The 15,993-nt window shown below is 33.6% G+C and overlaps 1 protein-coding gene across 2 annotated transcripts in view; it reads left to right on the top strand.

The window, feature by feature from the left end:
- BIRC6 (baculoviral IAP repeat containing 6) overlaps positions 1-15,993 on the top strand; it is a 209,743-nt gene that overhangs the window by 107,807 nt on the left and 85,943 nt on the right. For both annotated transcript variants that reach the window (XM_068979018.1, XM_068979011.1), the window contains exons 43-51: positions 1,057-1,167; positions 2,434-2,567; positions 5,403-5,530; positions 7,655-8,217; positions 9,158-9,333; positions 10,308-10,404; positions 10,553-10,747; positions 11,570-11,770; positions 15,443-15,722. In XM_068979018.1, coding sequence (XP_068835119.1) covers positions 1,057-1,167; positions 2,434-2,567; positions 5,403-5,530; positions 7,655-8,217; positions 9,158-9,333; positions 10,308-10,404; positions 10,553-10,747; positions 11,570-11,770; positions 15,443-15,722 — 1,885 coding nt within the window. The remainder of the gene's footprint in view (positions 1-1,056; positions 1,168-2,433; positions 2,568-5,402; positions 5,531-7,654; positions 8,218-9,157; positions 9,334-10,307; positions 10,405-10,552; positions 10,748-11,569; positions 11,771-15,442; positions 15,723-15,993) is intronic.

Here is a 15,993-nt window from a genome sequence, read left to right as displayed (position 1 = left end):
GTTATTTGTTTTTGTGTTGTTAGTAGGCAATGGTGATTAATGCCTAGAATTACTAGCCATTCACAGGAAGTTTCTAAATGAAAATAGTCTAATTCTGTTATTCCTTTTTTTATTTATCTTGAAGTATCAATACTTCCATAAAGAGAAACTTCCTTTAATATACTGTCATGTCACCCTTTGGACGTACAGTTTGTGTAATGGAAGCAGAAAAAGTGTTGTAAATTTTTTGTATTTTAAAATTAATTTTAAAGTTAATTGGTTCACAAGTAGATTATATAATCTAGGCCGCCTTATTTAATAAATATAAGTTCGTGATTGTTTTATTTTGTGCTTTTTCTGGGAAGTTTCTTATGTTTCTGTCATAATCATTGTTTATTGATGCTGAAATTATGCTGTTTGTAGTCAGTAGGATGCTTTCTTTATAGATGGTTTTGTTTTGTTTTTTGTGAAATACACAACGTCTTTTTTAGGTTTTAATATGATAGGTGTTGCAGACTATATATATTTCCTGCCTGGGATCTGGAATCAGCCAATTTACTTGGTGTTTTAAGGGCACGATTAAGTGCTCTGTATTGTGTTTGCTTATTTTTAATACCTTTTTCCGTTTCTCCACCTGCCACAAGTGCATCTTATGTAGGCCTTGTAGGTGACTTAGTTATAGTTTTATTTTGTGCTTTTCTGGGAAGTTGCATTGATTTTGAATGGTCTGCCCCACTTCTGTCTTTCTAGGATGCCCTGTTATTTTCAGTTTTTGATTTTGCAGAATATGAGTATATATAGTAAAACACAAATTATATAGCCTGTAGTTTGGAAAGGATGACAAATGTGTAGTGATGACATGTTATTTGTCATGGAATGAGCTTTAAACCTAGACATAAAATGTTGCTGACTCTAATGCTTAAGTTATATTTAATGGGAAACTCTTACTTATGTTTTGAGGACACTAGTGAATTGATCTTAAAAATAATGTCATGGTTTTAAATTCTCTTTGTTTCAATTCTTAGTAAACATTTGCTATTTCTGAGTGAAAATTTCCCCTTTCTCTTTTCCAAATAGCATCAATAACCAGCTTTCTCACGGTGTTAGCTTGGTATCCCAATACGTTGCTCCGGACATGGTGCCTTGTGCTTCATAGTCTAACTCTCATGACAAACATGCAGCTTAATTGTAAGTCCAGATAGTCCTGTATATTTCTGACATACATTTTTTTTTCTTGCTATCAGGTTCTTAAAAAGATGTTTCCAAGAAGTGAAATAGTTGTGAAAATGATTAAATGTCTTATTTGACTATGTCTCTGTTAGACTTGTTCTTAATGTGTCTTGTCCTTTGTGCTACTTTACTTTGATTATATACGCCCATGTATCTATAATTACAAGTTTAAATTATATTTTTACCTCCTAAAAACTTTTACTTTTAAAAATTGATTACTTTTAGAGTACAAAATCAAGTATGTAATGTTAGCCTGTGTCTTGTGCTGGTTATTTATTCTTTTTAAAGTAACTTAGCACTTAAAAATGGTTTGTTCATTAATATATTCGTGAACATATATGACTAGATACCTCAATTTGTGCTTTTCACATCTAAAATCTGTTTTCCTGGAATCTAATTGTTTCTTCTCAGATTCTAAACTCCTAATAGTTTCCTACTTTCTTTACCTCACTTCTTTATTTCCTGTTTAAGTTAAGATAGTAAAATTAATTTTTGAACCTTTTAAGAACGAAACTTCCCCGGTGGCTCAGACAGTAAAAAATCTGCCTGAAATTCAGGAGACCCAATTTAATCCCTATGTCAGGAAGATCCCCTGGAGAAGGGAATGGCTACCCACACCAATATTCCTGCTGGGAAAATCCCACAGACAGAGAAGCCTGGCAGGCTACGGTCCATGGGCTTGCAAAGATTCCAACACACTAAACCACTAAGACTTTCACTTTCTATATGAGGCTGATGATAGATTAGACTCGAGTATTTTGTTCACTTCAAAAAACTGTTGTATTATCAGTATATATCTTAACAGTATGCAATCTTTATGTAGCTAACCTGCTAAAATGAATAAATTTTACCTCAGTTTATCTTCAAAAGCTGGGTTAAACTTTATCTGAAAAATAAATCTTTATTTCTAGAAAGGGACAGTGATTACTAACAATAGGCTGGCCAAAAGGACAGTAAGCATTTAATTATTTCTTTTCAACTTGTCTGTATACTGAATAAGATATATATTAAACTAGATATTTTTCCCTGCCAGAAAGGAGGCAAGAGATCTGTGGTAGAGGAAAATAGAAAGTGAGGCTCAGTCAGTACAGTAGAGATTTAGATTGTTTTTAGTAACTACCAGGAATATATGAGTTTTCTTTGAAACCAAGAGATGTTTTAAATACTGCAGTTCCATTGTTTCAGACTGTTTATTGAAAGCTTCTTTTTTTTAATGCTTTACAGCTGGTTCCAGTAGTGCCATTGGAACTCAGGAGAGTACTGCCCATCTGCTGGTTTCAGATGCAAACCTGATTCATGTTTTAGTGAAATTTCTTTCTGGCACAAGTCCACATGGAACAAATCAACACAGTCCACAGGTATATGATTTTTGAAAACCAGAGATAGGCTTAGATTATTTAGTAAACTTATTTGTAAAATAAATTTTAAGTGTACCAAATATGTAAAATTTTTATTGCTAAGGTATTAAATGATGGCTTTTTATGTATAAATGTAATGAAATGTTTTGAATTATTTATAATAATAGCTGTACTGAAACAATATAGCAGGTAGTAAGTTTTCTCTTGGAATTACTTGATTTTTATGCAGAGATGCATTTTTGGTGTTATAGTGTATTATTTGTGAAACTTTCTAAACAAATACTTAAATGTTAGGAAAGCATTTCAAAACTTTGGGATTTTTAAAATATTTTTAAAATAATGTATTATGTTTAATGACCTCTACAGTCAAGATTTGAGAAGTCACCTAACTTAATTCTTTAATAATATTAAATATTTTGTTCAACAAAAAATGAAAAGTTGCCATGAATAGACCTAAACAGTGTTATACTAAGTGCAGTAAAACAGAGAAAGACAAATGCTTTGAGTTTACTTATATGTGGAACCTCAAAAAGCATAACAAATGAACAAAGGTAATAAAAGTGAATAGAGTCATAGAAACAGGAAACAAACAGGTGGTTGCCTGAATGGGAGATTGGGTTCAGAGGGTAGGGAAGATGGGAGAAATAGGTGAGGGAAATTGAGAGGTACAAATTTCCAGGTACAAAATAAATGAATCACCAGTATAAAATGTACTACGTGGGGCATATTGTCAATAATAATGCAATGTCTTTATGATGACAGATGGTAACTAGACTTACTGTGGTGATCATTTTGAAATGTATAGAAATATCAAATCACTGTTGTACACCAGGATCTAAATAGTGTTGTAGGTGAATTTCACTTCAAAAACAGACTCATAGAAGAAAAGATCAGAGGTAGGGGTTGGGGGAATTGGATGAAGGTAACCAGAAGGCAAAATCTTCCAGTTATAAGACAAGTAAGTACTAGGGATGTAATGTATAGCAAGATAAATGTAATTTACATCTCTGTATATTATATATGAAAGTTTGCTGAGAGAGTAAATCTTGCAACTTATATAGAAAAAAGTTTTTTCTTTTATTTTGTATCTATATGAGATGGATGTTCTCTAAACTTACTGTGGTAATCATTTCATTGTGTCTGTAAGTCAAATCATTACTCTGTACGCTTCAAACTTACACAATCCCACGTGTCAATTACATCTCAAACCTGGGAGGAAAAAGATAAATACTGCTTTTGTTAATTCAGAAAAAAAAGGTATATTAGAACTTACAAGCTTTTTTAGTCTAACCACAGATATTTCTTTTATATCAATTGGCTCAGATGGTAAAGCATCTGCCTACAATGCTGGAGACCTGGGTTCAGTCCCGGGGTCAGGAAGATCTCCTGGAGAAGGAAATGGCAACCCACTCCAGTATTCTTGCCTGGAAAATCCCATGGACGGAGGATCCTGGCAGGCTGCAGTCCATGGGGTCACAAAGAGTCGGACACAACTGAGCGACTTCACTTTCACGCTTTTGTTGTACTGCTTTAAAAATTATTTTTCCTTCATTATATTTCTTTTCAAATAAAATATATTCACTGTTCATAGTATCTTTCTAATGGATTATTCATAAATGTTTTGCAAGGTTATCTTTTATTTCTTAGCTGTGTGCTTATCTGTGTGTAAGATCTGTGTACTGTTCTGGGTGCTAGAGATTTATGTAGTTAACGAGACTCTGCCATTCTTGGAGCTTAAATTCTGTTGGGTGCATTTAGTCAGTACTGTCATACTACAGAATAGACTTGAATTTTGTAGATCATCATAAAATAAATGAAAGAAAAAAATGAGAAAAGACTATTTGTAGTTTGATTGGCCCAGAGTTTTGATTGGGGGGCAGAGGCATGTTATCAAGTGATTATTATACATAAAGGTTGCATGAATGGAATGTGAGAATTCCTGAAATCACCGATTCCAGCATCTTTATTTTACATATGAGAAAACATGCATTATCTGCATTGCCCACAATTGTACAGCTTGTTCATGGTAGAGCCTACGTGTCAGGGAGCATACCACTATATAAAATAGTGTGTTTCCTCTCCCCCCACTTTTTTTTTTTTTAAGGCAGAATAAAAGTTATTCAAGATCAAGCTTTCCACAGATATTTTGGTTTATAATAGGTAGTTTTGTTATGAATGTTAAGATTTTTATGCTCAGAATTAGAAATGAAGTTTGCCTAAAATGGTTTTGAGAACTACATTGCATTTTGTTTTTCCAAAACTCCTGTAGGGTTTATGATCATAACATTCCAGTGGTACTTGGTGTAGCTCTCACTATAGTTTTTTTTTCATCGAAGAGATTGAAGTTTGAAAAGCTTTTTATTTTTCTTTTGCAGACTGCTGCAGGTTTATTTTTAGCTCTATAGTTTTTGTTTGGAGAGTTTTTCCCTCCATTCATTTTAGTATTTGCTCTTGTAGTCATTAGAAGCATGACCTTTCGTGGATCACTTAGCCTGTCTGTTGAAATGGGATAATTAAGATTGTGAAAATCACAGTTTTTTGTGCTTTTGAAAGCATTGTAGAGATATTTTTTGTGTAATTTAGGTGAGTCTTTTTCTATATTGAATTAAATAAGTCTGACATAATGGAAAAATATTGACCATAGAATCTGTAATTTTCAATTTAAAATATATCAAGGCCTAAAGTTTAGTTGGTTTCATGCTATCACTGTTAATATTTTTGTTTTTCAAATGAGAAGTTTTAACCATATGGCTCTTAACACTTGATACTTTTAAATGAATAATTCAGTAAATGGAATCAGTAAGCAGTTTTCAGTAGAATTACATTTTTCTTCAGGTTGGTCCAACAGCTACGCAAGCTATGCAGGAATTTCTTACCCGATTGCAAGTGCATCTTTCTTCAACATGTCCTCAGATATTCAGTGAATTTTTGCTCAAGCTAATTCATATACTTTCAACAGAAAGGTAAATTGCAATGTCATTAACATGTATTCCTGATGTATTGATAGAAGCAATAGGTAATCCTCCAAATAAATTTTCTCTTATCATTTGTTGGGAGTTTATCTGGGGATAGACAAGCAGGATGATACCAAGGATTAAGAGGGAAAGATTTATTGATATGTTTCCTGATTGTTTTCTTTTCATTGTGGCTCTCCCAGATCCTAAGCTGCTTCTATTGTTAATGGAATAATGGGTTCATAGATTAGTAGTTATAAACCTTCTACCTGAAATTTACTTGAAGCTCTTTAAATTATTCTAGAATAAAGGTAAGGAATTAAAGCTACTAGTAATTTTATTTGAGACCTACTTGATAAAGATATCTTAAAAAAGAAAAATATTAATCTTGTATCGAAATCCTAAATGAAATTTATTACCAAAGTCAAGCAATAGGTTAAAAAGAATCAACTGCGACCATAATGGGTTGATTCTTAAAATGCATGAATATTTCAATATCATATACTATATATCATATTAATGAATCATTTCATCATACTATGAGATACTTCATAAAAGCCAACATTGCTTTTTGAGAAAAACTTTTAATGAAATATTAACTGTATTATCTTATTTAAAATTACGGGAAAAAAAACATTATGAACAAACCAGACTCTATTATGTTTATTTTAAAAGTTCCCATTGATATCAGGAAGAAGTTAAAAATGCTGTTTGCTGTCTTTATTATTTAATTTCATTGTGGAAGTGCCAGTGAAGTTTTAAAATATTTTAATGTATATTTGAAAATATTTAAAATAACTTGGAGATTACATCACTCTCTAACAGTTAGTTTCAAAATATTGGAAGTCAGAAAAAGGTATGGTTTATAATATCATAAAATAATTAATAAAATAAAATATTAAAATTAATTGATTTAAATAGCATACATTAATAATTTATTCATAACAATAGTTATATGGAGATATGTTTTCATAGTGGCAGAAAATTTTATCCTCTTTGGTTTCTCCTTTATAGCTATTTTAAAATACTAATGTGGTAGTTCAGCTTGTTCATAGTGTTTGTGCAATGATGAAGCATAAGTATGGGAAGGAGTAGATTCACAAAACCCAAAAATGTGATGTTATGTTATGCATACATGTAATTGGAAAACGTGAAATCGAAGTTTTGCTGTATGATTTCATTACAAGTTCAAGAGTTCTCACAATCCCTCTTCTGGTTCAGTAATGTGCTAGAAAGACTCACAAAACTCAGGAAAAACATTTACTTACATTTTTCAGTTTATATAAAGTATAAAACTCAGGAACAGCCAGATAGAATGGATGCACAGGGCAGAGTATGTGTGGGGCATGTTGAAGGGAGGGTGCCTGTGAATGAATGGGAGTTCTCAGGGCTCAGTGTTACCACCCTTACATACTGGGAGTAACAGTTTGTTAAATATTTTAGCTGAGTTCTTCTTACACTTATGTATGTTGCCAGCATCTTGACTTCCCAAGTTCTGCCACAGGAAACCCAATGCTTATATTCCACTTCCTGGAGATGCCTATCTTTTCATGGATTTCAGTCTTTTTTGTGCCCTCAGCTCTCTGATGGGTTCAAGAAAAGCTTTGACCTCAGCTCTCTGATTGGTTCAAGAAAAGTTATGACTTTAGAGTTAATTTGGCTTTTTAAAAAATTGTTAAGTTGGAGGGACAATGATCTTTCCAGCTTTCTATATTTTAAGCATAAGCAGCACTTGAGAGCATTCAGTTTGATGTGTAAGAGTGAATTGGTTGAATCCTAATTTATGAAAATCAAGATTAGTAAGAAATGTTTAACAACATTTGAGGTTCTAACAATACAGAGCTCATTCATTATGAGGAGTGCCTTGTGATATATAATTATTTTAGTCTGTGGCTTCAAAATCACCTCTTTGATTTACTTGTTCTTCAGTTTCTATTTGGAAGGAAATTTATTTTTTATTTTATATGATAAAATGGAGGTAAGAACAAGAAGGACTCAGGAAGAGTGGGAAACTCTGCTGCAAAGTGAATACCAGGAGTTTAATTATTGTCTAGCTTTCTTGTATTCTGGTGGTTACCTCTTTCAAAACAATTTAAAATGGGTTAATTTTTAATCCTCTCCCTTTTTCTGCAGGGGTGCCTTCCAGACAGGCCAAGGACCTCTTGATGCCCAAGTAAAGCTTTTAGAATTTGCTTTAGAGCAGAATTTTGAAGTTGTTTCCGTTAGTACTATTTCTGCTGTGATAGAGTCTGTCACTTTTTTAGTGCACCACTATATCACTTGCTCAGACAAAGTCATGTCTCGAAGTGGATCAGACAGCTCAGTCGGTGCTCGAGCATGCTTTGGGGGACTCTTTGCCAACCTCATTCGTCCAGGTGATGCAAAAGCAGTTTGTGGTGAAATGACAAGAGATCAACTCATGTTTGATTTGCTCAAACTGGTTAACATTTTAGTTCAGCTGCCTCTTTCGGGCAATAGGGAATACAGTGCAAGAGTGCCTGTGACCACCAATACGACAGACAGTGTTTCAGATGAAGAAAAAGTTTCAGGAGGCAAAGATGGTAATGGAAGCACTAGTAGCATTCAAGGACCACCTGCATTTGTCGCTGACTTAGTGTTAGCCAACCAGCAGATTATGAGCCAGATTTTGTCTGCTCTGGGCCTATGTAATAGCAGTGCCATGGCGATGATAATTGGTACGTATTGAGAATATTAATCTTAAACCTGTTTCTAGTACTGTATCTCTTTCCTTTATCAATGTATGAATTCATTTTCTTTTTACTGTACAATACAGTGTTACTTTACTGTAAACATCTTAGCCTAACTGTTATTAGTTAAAACTTCTGTAGAGTGGCATACATCAGTTGAAAATTTTTAAGTGTGAATTTTTTTATATTGGAAAATACTAACAAAATAACTTGTATGGAATTAAATTAAGAAAAGGAAGCAGTTTTTTAAGCTAGGCACCATAATTTGTAGTCGTATATCTCTAACATTTTAATTTACTCATTGGGGATGAGTAAATTTTATTACAGTTTCTTATAATGTAAAGTATAAATTTTTGTTCAAGTTTTAACAGTTCCAATGACACATCAATGTAAAATTTATATATTGTTTCTTTACTTTTCTACTTTGAAAGCTAATATGTTATTTTAAACTAATTAAGCTTCAGTAATTTGACAAAATTCATTCCTGATGTAATTTTGCTTATTAGTATTTCTTCCTTCATGTAAGGGAAAAAAAAACTATTGTCTTCTTGATTAAAAGTTTTAAAGTGTAGTTGCATCATAGTTATCAGTTATTTTTCTCTGCTTTTCTTCTTGATACATATAATGTGTTCCTCAGTTGTGTGATAGAATGACTTTTTTATATTGTTACCAACAACAGACATATCTTCTATAAAAAGATAACCAAAAATCATTCTCTACTGAATGTTATGTTAGGTATTTTAATTCTAGACGTGCATATATGTATATATTCACACAACACGCAGACCCACACACAGCTGTTTTGTATGCATCCTTCAGTGCTTTGGGGGGAAAAAATGGCTTGCTTGTAATACTCTCTATTTTAATTATTATTGGTTTTTAAGGATTTGCTTTTTAAAAAAATCTGTAAACTTTTTATTTAAACTAGGGGCAAGTGGATTACATCTCACTAAACATGAAAACTTTCACGGTGGGTTAGATGCCATATCAGTTGGGGATGGACTGTTTACCATACTGACAACTCTTAGTAAAAAAGCGTCTACAGTTCATATGATGCTGCAGCCAATTCTAACCTACATGGCCTGTGGATATATGGGCAGACAGGTGAGTTCAGTCCAGCAACAGTTGCAGTGATTTAAGTAGTAAATAGCAAGGGGAGCAGAGAATTATCTGTAAGACAGAGACAAATAGAGTATTCTAGTTATATGTTGGGAAATGAACAGAGTCAGCAGATGAGAACTGTAGATTAATAATACAAGTTGAAGAGAAAAGTTTCCTTGAAATTGTCAAAGTTAACTATAGTGATGTAAGAGTAAAATGTTTTTAAATTTTAAGATTTTCTTTCCATTGTCGTAGGAAGTAGTTCTTTCCTTTTCCCTAGAAATAGTATAGTTGAATACCAACATGTTCTACATAGAAGTATATATGAAAATTTAGTATGAGTGTTTTGTTTCAAGCTTAAGTTGCATATTTAGTTTCCTTTCAGTTAAAAGGGGTTAGAGTAATTTTGAAAGAGAAATAGGTTAGAATGTTATTACTTTTTAAATTTCCTTTTTAAAAATGAAATTTTAGGAGCCAGTGTGATTATTTTACCTTCTAGTCTATTTACTATTTTTTTTTCCAAAAGCAGATTTTAAAATATAATTTCTTAAGGAATCTTTTATATGTCATTGTATAATTATCATTTTCATAAATATGTATTGAATCTGTATATATATTTCCCCATTGGAAGATGTAGAGATAAATATTTGAGAAGGCTACATTTTCAAAGGAAAGTATTGTCTAGTGGAAAAGGAAATGAGTGCACATTAAGGTAGAAAATGATAATACTAGATAAAGAGAGGCACAGAAAGCACTGAGTTCCGAGGAGACAGTTCACTGACCTTCTGACACAGGCAAGATTTCTTAAATATTTTGGCAGACATTTTATATTACGTGAGTTAGGTTAAGTTTACCATTTTACAATAATTAAATATAAAAGAATGTTATATTCAGTGAAACTTAATTGTCCTAATTCATAGTAAATTAATAATCACCTTTATAAAATCACAGCATACATGTATGGTTTTTTTCTTTAGGGCTCTCTTGCTACTTGCCAGTTATCGGAACCATTACTGTGGTTCATTCTGAGAGTACTGGATACTAGTGATGCCTTGAAAGCATTCCACGATATGGGTAAGGCAAAATTTCCAAAACTGCTGTTTAAGTGTAATCATTAAGTAGTGCAATATGTTCTTATTTTGATAGTCTTCTGTGAAAGTTGACTTGGTGTCAAATCATCTGTGTTAAGATAATTTTAATTTAGTATTTTTTATAAATTTAGGTGGTGTTCAGCTCATTTGCAACAATATGGTTACTAGTACACGGGCTATTGTAAACACTGCAAGAAGTATGGTATCAACTATTATGAAATTTCTTGACTCTGGTCCGAATAAAGCTGTTGACAGCACTTTGAAAACAAGAATCCTAGCTTCTGAGCCTGACAATGCAGAAGGGATCCATAACTTTGCACCCCTGGGTAAGAAAACAGTTATTTCATCTTATGGGTGTGAATTTAAATGTTAGTTAATTGGCTGCTTTGAAGCAAAAGTAGTTATCAAAATAAGTGGACAGTGTTATAATATCACCATTTTAATTATAAACCATCAATTTTAAAGGCACTAGTTTTCCAAACTGTCTACTGATTAGAAGGAAGTTTTTATTTGTTCTTTAGTAGGAAAATTTGTTTTTTTTCCTGAGTTTAAATAGACACAATTTGTGAAACTAGGTAGTATAGATTCTTATGTCAGTTTTCAGTATAACTGTTTGTTTTACAAAGCTTGTTCCTTCTTATTTTGAGTGCTTTTTTAAAAAATGAAGTTTAAAATTTATATAGTTATTCATTTTTTCAGTCTACATAGTATCTTTCTGTATTTTTCTTTTCATATTTGTAACTCATAAACATTGACAATTTAGAATAAAGATGATTATTTTCAAGTTTATTTTTTATTATCAAGTGTATTTTATTTTCAAGGCTGTATTGAACATTGCTTTTTACTTAAATCATTTGAGAATTACGTGCATGATTTGTTGTTGCTTGTTTAGTTTTCATTTGACATGTTAGTATGTAGAAATTAGGCAGCAGTTAACAGTGAACTTGTCACCTTGCCAGTTGACTGGATGTCCTGATTATTTGTGAATACTGTCACAAATTATGCTAAATATATTAAGTGCGTTCATGATATTAAATATTCATGTTTTTAGCTAATTTTTCTAGTGTAATTATTGTGATTTGAATAGTTCTTTATCCTTTATTAGGTTTCTTTTGCAAGTTTCTATTTTATTTGAAATACTTCTGTAGGTACAATCACGTCTAGCAGTCCCACTGCCCAACCAGCTGAGGTGCTTTTACAGGCCACGCCCCCCCATAGAAGAGCTCGCTCTGCTGCTTGGTCCTACATCTTTCTGCCAGAGGAGGCTTGGTGCGACCTTACCATTCACCTTCCTGCAGCAGTGCTCCTCAAAGAGATACATATCCAACCTCACCTGGCATCTCTTGCAAGTGAGTAATAATTTGTTTAAAGATCCACCATGAAAACAAACTATAACATATAGAAGCATTTAAAAAATGAGAAATATACTCAGCAAACAGTGATAAACTTAAATAAAATTTCCAGATTGCCTAATTTTGAACAGTTTAATATAATATTTAAGATTACCACCACATCGTTTACCGTTAAATGAATTGGCATGACTGTTTCCCTGAAATAAACAGAATGTGTGATGAAATTTAAGGAAATATATCCTAGGTGTATATTATTTTGCTTTTCACCTTCCCCAGAATTTATGGCACTATAGCATTAAGACAAAATGAATTAGTTTGTACAACTGTAGACGGCTTTCTTAGATTTTCTAGTCCTCAATCCTAGCTCTATAAGATGAAATTAACATAGATTCCCTTCCCATTGTAAGATAATTACTTCTGCAAAGAATTTTTTATTGTAATATGTAGAGTGTGATATTTTGAATATTACGACCTTTAAATTTTTAATGTTTTGAGTATCATCTATTTGATGCATTTTCATTTAATACATTTTGTTGTAACTTTGCAAGGGAAATAATTAATTGCAAAGAATGAAAAAAAATAATTTATACATTAAAAGAAGAAGGAACTCTTTCAAGCATTCATGAAGAAATATGAAGTACTATTTTACATTTGTGATGGTTGATTTATACAGAATTGTTGAAGTTGTGACAATCATTTATCTTCAATGATTGATTCTCATTGCTATCATATGTCACTCAATAATTTAATGAAGATCTATGGGAAATTTTGTAGACTGCTGGCATATATGGAAGAATACATTTTTATACTTATTTGCAATATTAGATTATTATTATACCCTAACAGAGTTGTAGAATCCACACATACCAGATTAAAATAGATATAATGAAAAAAATGACAGAAAAAAGTAGATTAATGCAGTGTTTTGGCAGGTCAAAAATGAATATATTACATGGCAAAATATAAGTCATTATAACCTCCAACAGTGTAAGACTTAGAAGATAATCTAAGATGAGGAGGAAGCTGCTTTTGTGGGAAGGGGAAGGTGGCTTTGAATTGTAGCTAGAATTTATACACGGTAATTTGGACAGGAAGGACATTACAATGGAGGACTCTGTACATTATGACAAATCAATAGGTTACATGTTTTCTGACACAAGTGTGCTTAATACTTTTGGTTTGAGATCAGAGCACAAACTAAAGATATAGTGTATTCCTGTAGAAATAACATAGCCTTTAGAATCAGAACATGGTCTTGAACATAAAATGTGTGAGGGTTTGGATTATTTAATCTCTTTTTATCAGTTTGTATTGGTAGAGTCAAAGAGATTATAGAATGTGGATAATACTTCCTTGAAAGGTTAGATTAAAATTAAAAATAATGTGACTTACCTAGTTTTCTGTGCAAACCAGGGGTATAACTGGCATATAATAGAAGTTACTTCTTGATTTTATAGTTGACATTAAAATCAAGGTTGAAAGGTTGTTTTAGTTGATAGATAAATTTATTAAGTATCCTTCCATGTTTGTGAGAAAGAATTTTCCCATAGCATCTGCCAGTTAATTACTTCGTTGTGTGTGTGTGCTCAGTAGTGCCAGACTCTGTGACACTGTGGACTGTTGCCTACCAGGCTCCTCTGTTGAAATTACCCAGGCAAGAATGTTGGAACAGGTTGCCATTTCCTACTGTAAGGGATCTTGCCACCCAGGGATTGAACACATCTCCTGCACTGATAGGCAGATTGTTTACCACTGCAGCACCCAATTATTTTATTCAGTTCAGTTCACTCAGTCGTGTTTGACTCTTTGTGACCCCGTGGACTGCAGCACGCCAGGCTTCCCTCTCCATCACCAACTCCCGGAGTTTACTCAAACTCATGTCCATAAAGTTGGTGATGCCATCCAACCATCTCATCCTCTGTCATCCCCTTCTCCTCCCGCCTGCAATCTTTCCCAGCATTGAGGTTTTTTTTTCCAGTGAGTCAGTTTTTCCCGTTAGGTGGGCAGAGTATTGAAGTTTCACCTTCAGCATCAGTCCTTCCAATGAATATTGAGGGCTGATTTCCTTTAGGATGGACTGGTTGGATCTCCTTGCAGTCCAAGGAACTCTCAAGAATCTTCTCCAACACCACAGTTCAAAAGCATCAATTCTTTGGCGCTCGGCTTTCTTTATAGTCCAACTCTCACATCCATACATGACTACTGGAAAAACCATAGGTTTGAGTAGACGGACGGACCTTTGGTTGCAAAGTAATGTCTCTGCTTTTGAATATGCTATCTAGGTTGGTCATAACTTTTCTTCCAAGGAGTAAGCGTCTTTTCATTTCATGGCTGCAGTCACCATCTGCAGTGATTTTGGAGCCCAAGAAAATAATGTCTGACACTGTTTCCATGCTTTCCCCATCTATGTGCCATGAAGTGATGGGACCAGATCTTCGTTTTCTGAATACTGATCTTTAGGCCAACTTTTTCACTCTCCTCTTTCACTTTCATCAAGAGGCTCTTTAGTTCTTTACTTTCTGCCATAAGTTGGTGTCATCTACATATCTGAGATTATTGATATTTCTCCCAGTAATCTTGATTCCAGCTTGTGCTTCATCCAGCCTGGCATTTCTCATGATGTACTCTTCATAGAAGTTAAGTAAGCAGGTGACAATATACAGCCTTGACGTACTCCTTTTCCGACGTGGAACCAGTCTGTTGTTCCGTGTCCAGTTCTAACTGTTGCTTCTTGAGCTGCATACAGATTTCTCAGGAGGCAGGTCAGGTGGTCTGCTATTCCCAGCTCTTTAAGAGTTTTCCACAGTTTGTTGTAATCCACACAGTGAAAGGCTTTGGTGTAGTCAGTAAAGCTCTTGCTTTTTCAGTTACTTCATTTGGCCTCCTTAAATTTTAGCAGGAATTTATTTTAAATATTCTGAATGTTTAAATTTTGAAAGGCAAAAAAGGATCAGAGGTGAAAACAATTTCTAAACTCAAATGTGTTTGAAATCATAGCAATATGATAGTAGTGAAATAATGAGCTTGTGAAAAGGTACTTTTAAAGTCATGTTCCTCCTAAATTATATACAGCTATAAACCATAGCTTATTAATCAAATGCCCCATTTTGCTGGTGATAATTTTGAGAGTAGAAATAATAGAGTAATTGCCTGTTTTTGTTTTCTTCAAGAAAATGAAGTGTATGTGGAATGCATGTCTTCAGTTACTCTATTTTTAGGTTAATGTTAGAATTTTTTATGTGCAGTTTTTATTATACTATAAATTTCATATAATAGCTCCAAAATCAATTATAATGAAAGTTAGCGACAAAGTATGACTTAGCATATACGTATTCTTCTTATGAATTCATAGTGAGTATAACTGAAAGCTGCCATTTTACTGTGAAGTGAAGTCGCTCAATTGTGTCCGACTCTTTGCGACCCCATGGACTGTTGTCTACCAGGCTCCTCTTGTCCATGGGATTTTCCAGGCAATATTCCTGGAGTGGATTGCCGTTTCCTTCTCCAGGGGATCTTCCCAACCCAGGGATCGAACCTGGGTCTCCCGCATTGTAAACAGACGCCTTACCGTCTGAGCCACCAGGGAAGCCATTTTACTGTAGTTGCCATTAAAATATGAACTTGAGTTTACTTTTTCTTCAGTAATTGTCCAATGCTCTCTTCCTGTAGCCTGCCCCTCCTCAGTGTCTGTAGAAGTAAGTGCAGATGGAGTCAACATGCTACCGTTGTCCACTCCTGTCGTCACAAGTGGTCTCACCTACATAAAAATCCAGCTTGTGAAAGCTGAGGTAGCTTCCGCTGTCTGCCTGAGACTCCATCGTCCACGAGATGCCAGCACCCTAGGCCTTTCTCAGATCAAACTGCTGGGCCTCACTGCTTTTGGTACCACTTCTTCAGCAACAGTTAATAATCCCTTTCTTCCATCTGAAGATCAGGTATCCAAAACAAGGTATGTAGTTCCTCTTTCTTAAGAAAAACTTTTCTGTGCTTTTCATGAAATTTATTCTGTGGTTTCTTTGTTTTTTTTTTTTTAGAGTTTAGAAAATTCTTTGTTCTATAGGTTTCTAAATAATGTCATAATTTTTTAAGTGTGAAAAAGAATAAATGCATAGAAACAGAACTTTGAGGCTGGTTAAAATTGAGATTCATGTGTGTTTAATTCTTGAGATGATCTGTGATGTGCTTTATGTGGGTGTGAGTTCCACTTCTTTGGAATGTAG

This window comes from Capricornis sumatraensis, chromosome 1, assembly GCF_032405125.1.
Source record: "Capricornis sumatraensis isolate serow.1 chromosome 1, serow.2, whole genome shotgun sequence".
In the NCBI taxonomy this organism is placed as follows: Eukaryota; Metazoa; Chordata; class Mammalia; order Artiodactyla; family Bovidae; genus Capricornis; species Capricornis sumatraensis.
This window is presented reverse-complemented; position numbering and strand designations above follow the sequence as displayed.